The 4173-nt window shown below is 48.1% G+C and overlaps 1 protein-coding gene across 1 annotated transcript; it reads left to right on the top strand.

The window, feature by feature from the left end:
* The first annotated feature begins 1797 nt into the window (after window positions 1–1797).
* Window positions 1798–2280, top strand: LOC141027081 (uncharacterized). Its single transcript, XM_073504003.1, has one exon. The coding sequence runs from the start codon at window positions 1798–1800 to the stop codon at window positions 2278–2280; it is 483 nt and encodes a 160-aa protein (XP_073360104.1).
* Window positions 2281–4173: the final 1893 nt, after the last annotated feature.

Raw genomic sequence — 4173 nt, 5'->3', positions numbered from 1 at the left:
CTCGTATGGATTTGACCCCGCCTCAGCGGGTACCAACACCTTCTGGTCATTATTCCAACCCACTGGATAATATGATCGCCGCGGCTTCACGGCTGGCGGCTATTCCAATCAAGGGCAAGTCTCCAACGGCAAGAGAGACCCGGAACGATGTGGAACTTCTTCAGACGGTTGTGGCTCAGCAGGCAGCTTACTCATACAGTCGCGGGTGAATTCACTCAACTCCACGCCTGAGTCGAAGTTACAGCCAACGCATTGAGTCGCCGGCGGTTCCAGCAATGAGCGGCGTCGTAACCCGCCCCATGGGCATAACCCACCATGTGATGATAACAATATCCAGGCCCTCATGGATCAGACTAGAACACGCCGAGAGGCGAAATTGGTGGCTCAATTAGCAGCTCATCAGCAGCTTCAGTTAAACCCTTTAGTGTCTGCGGATGCTGTGATGACTTCCAGGACTGTTGGTGTACCATGTCTAGCATCGGCTCTACACAATGAGCGTCTACCTAAGGATTTCAAGGGCCCTCGTAAGGTGCCTAATTACACCGCAGATCTTCTACCTGAGGCTTGGATTGAGAGCTACGAGCTGGCTATGGAGATGTTGGATGTTAATGATGCAGTATGTGCCAAATACTTCCACATGATGTTGGATGGGCCGGCTTGAACCTGGTTGAAAGGGCTACCTGCCAACTCCATCAATTCATGGGCTGAGTTGAAGGCACGTTTTATTCGTAATTTCAAAGACATGTGCAAGCAGCCTCTGTCAATTATTGATCTGAACGCTTGTGTCCAGCGTGAGGATGAGTCGGCCCACCATTGGATTCGCCGGGTTTCAGCTATTATCCACTCATCGAATAGCATTACAGCCGGCTCTGCTGTTTTGATTTTAGAGAAGAATTGCCACTTCACACCCCTCAAGCAAAAGTTAGGGTGGCTAAAACGTCACTGCAATGACATGGGAGAGCTCATGGCGGCTCTCATCAAATATGTCGACTCAGACAATATAAAAGACCCTGGGTCTGATGAGGAGAAATCCAACAAGGGGAAGAAGAATGGCAATGGTAAAGGACAACAACAGAATGTGACGGGTCATAACCAGGGTAATGGTGGCAAGCGCAAGCAAACTGATGGCGGTTCAGATTTTGTGGCTAACACCAATGCACAACACAACAATTAGCGTTGTAAGGGTAAGCCGCAGATTGGAGGACTAAGATTTAACCTGGAGGCAATGTTGAACGAACCCTGCCCGAAACACAGTCTTCCGAATAAGCCAGCGCGGGTTATTTGTGGAAGGATTGTTTTATAATGAAGGAATACAAGAATTCTGGCTTTCATTAGAATCATAACAACAATAATGGCCCACATGGAGGGTCAGGATCCGGCTCACACGGGCCCGACTTTGGTGGTGGTAGCTCAAATTCTAGATATCAAGGTCAGGGCAATCAGGGCGGTTATAACCAACAGCCCAGTCAGGGTAACCAGCAAAAACAGTCAGGGTATCAGAGTAATCCTAAGCAGCTGAACGGCGGCCAGTATCATGTCTTCACCACTAGTCTTTTCCAGAGAGATTAGAAGGTTCATAAGTGCGCGGTCAATTCGGTTGAGCCGGTGACACCTCAGCACTTGCGATGGTCAGAATAGTCAATCACGTGGAGTCGAGAAGATCACCCACCCCGGGTTGATAATCCGGGTCAGCTAGCACTGGTGGTAGCTCCTCAGGTTGGGTGTTACAAATTCACTAAAGTCCTCATGGATGGTGGAAGCAGCATCAATATCCTATATTATGATACCTTTCGCCGAATGAATTTGACTGATAAAGATACTAAGCCGTCCTCTACAGTCTTTCACAGTGTGGTACCTGGTAAGTCGGCTTATCCAGTTGGTAAGATTGCTTTAGAAGTGGCTTTTGGCGATGATTATGATTACAGGGTAGAGACGTTGTGGTTTGAAGTGGTTAAGATCAAGAGCCCTTACCACGCTCTGTTTGGACGGCTGGCTTATGCCAAATTGATGGCACGACCTTGTTATGTATATCTACAGCTTAGGATGCCGGGACGTAAGGGTACCATTCCAGTCCATGGTAACAGAAAAATTGCTTTAGAATGTGAAGAAGGTGATGTTGCCTATCCTGAATCTTCTTGCGCCACGGAGGAGCTTACGTTTTATAAGGATAATGTTGACCCGGCTGGTATGACCCCTTTGAAGAAGCCCACCATGGAGCAAGACCCTTTGCTGAAATTTAAGTCGGCGGATGACACCAAACACCCTGGCGACTCATCTTAGAAGTTCACTATCAGTGCTAACATGGATCCGAAATAGGAAAGCGCGCTCATCGGGTTCATCCGTGAGAATCGAAACATATTTGCATGGAAGCCTTCAGATATGACGGGTGTACCGAGAGAACTCGCTGAGCACACTCTCAATATTGATCCTAAGTTTAAGCCGGTCAAGAAATTCCTTCACTGTTTTAATGAAGAGCAACATAAGGCCATTGGAGAAGAGGTAGCCCGGCTCTTAGCGGCTGGGTTCATCATTGAAGTTTTTCACCCTGAGTGGTTGGCTAACCCGGTGCTGGTACTTAAGAAAAATGGCACTTGGCATATGTGTGTGGATTATACAGACCTCAATAAAGCATGTCCGGGTGATCCTTTTGCTCTTCCCCGCATTGATTAGATCATCGATGCCATGGCGGGATTTGAGCGTTTGAGTTTCCTGGATGCTTATGTAACGCCCCGGATACACCTGCCGGTGGTCATTACTCCTGTCAGGATCTAGACTGGCCCCATAGATCAATACTAGTCTTTTCTGTGCACTTTGTCCTCATTCATGCGCACCCGGGAGCAACTTCCCGGTCGGTCACCCATCCTGAAACTACTCCAAGCTGAGCATGCTTAACTTTGGAGGTCTTTCCGAATGGGCTCCCGGAAAAAGGAATTCCTTATTGATATGAGCAGTCTGTCATCCCTAATAAAGCCAGGCTATCACATACAGCCCGACTCAGAGAAACCGACGTCCTCGTCAGGCCATGGGAATGTTCCCTCTTGGCACATACGTCTATGCATCCAGTCCGGTACATGTACCATGTCGTGTGACACGACGGGTCACAAACGTCATGAACAACATGACCGCGCACCTGTCCGCAAACATCCGTGCAACTGTGAGGGTCAGCTCTGACACCAACCTGTAACACCTCGGACACACCCACCAGTGGTCGTTACTCCTGGCGGGATCTAGACTGGCCCCACAGATCAATACTAGTCTTTTCTGCGAACTTTGTCCTCACTCATGCGCACCCGGGAGCAACTTCCCGGTCGGTCACCCATCCTGAAACTACTCCAAGCTGAGCACGCTTTACTTTGGAGTTCTTTCCGAACGGGCTCCCGGAAAAGAAGGAATTCCTTATTGATATGAGTAGTCTATCATCCCTAATAAGCCAGGCTATCACAGCTTATTCTGGTTATCATCAGATTAAGATGGCAGTTAAAGACCAAGAGAAGACGGCTTTCATGACACCTTTTGGAGCTTTCTGCTATGTGTCTATGCCTTTTGGGCTCAAGAGCGCGCAGGCGACTTATCAACGTTGTGTTCAGAATTGTTTTCATAACCAGATTGGACGCAATGTTCATGCTTATGTGGATGATATTGTTGTGAAGTCCAGAAATAAGAAGACTCTGTTGGATGATTTTGAAAGAGACCTTTGATAATCTCCGGGTCTTGTCAGGGATATACCCCGCGGTATGACCCGGCCGGAGTTATAACCCGGCTGGGGCTTGGTAAACCGGCATGTGTTAAGTCAGATGATAACCCGGTAGGTGTTAAGTCAGATGATAACCCGGCAGGTGTTAAGTCAGATGATAACCCGGCAGGGGTTAAGTCAGATGATAACCCGGCAGGTGTTAAGTCAGATGATAACCCGGCAAGTGTTAAGTCAGATGATAACACCGGCAGACCATCATAAACCGGCAGACCATCATAAACCGGCAGATAGTGATAACTGGTTGACAGTCATAACCCGGCAGACAGTGATAACTGGTTGACAGTCATAACTCGACAGATAAGTCGTCTGGAGTTATGAAGCCCGAGACGTTATGAAACCCAAGACGTTAAGAAGCCCATGAAGAGAAGTCAAAATAGTTTAAGTCTTATTCCTTGTTGGACTCTACATGTAACCTACCC

This window comes from Aegilops tauschii, chromosome 7 (assembly GCF_002575655.3).
Source record: "Aegilops tauschii subsp. strangulata cultivar AL8/78 chromosome 7, Aet v6.0, whole genome shotgun sequence".
In the NCBI taxonomy this organism is placed as follows: domain Eukaryota; kingdom Viridiplantae; phylum Streptophyta; class Magnoliopsida; order Poales; family Poaceae; genus Aegilops; species Aegilops tauschii.
The sequence above is the reverse complement of the archived record's forward strand: the minus strand, read 5'-3'. Positions and strand labels throughout refer to the sequence as shown.

Bases quoted from the DNA above. Each gene is read 5' to 3' on its own strand.
- LOC141027081 (XM_073504003.1), top strand. From the start codon at position 1,798: ATGAATTTGACTGATAAAGATACTAAGCCGTCCTCTACAGTCTTTCAC.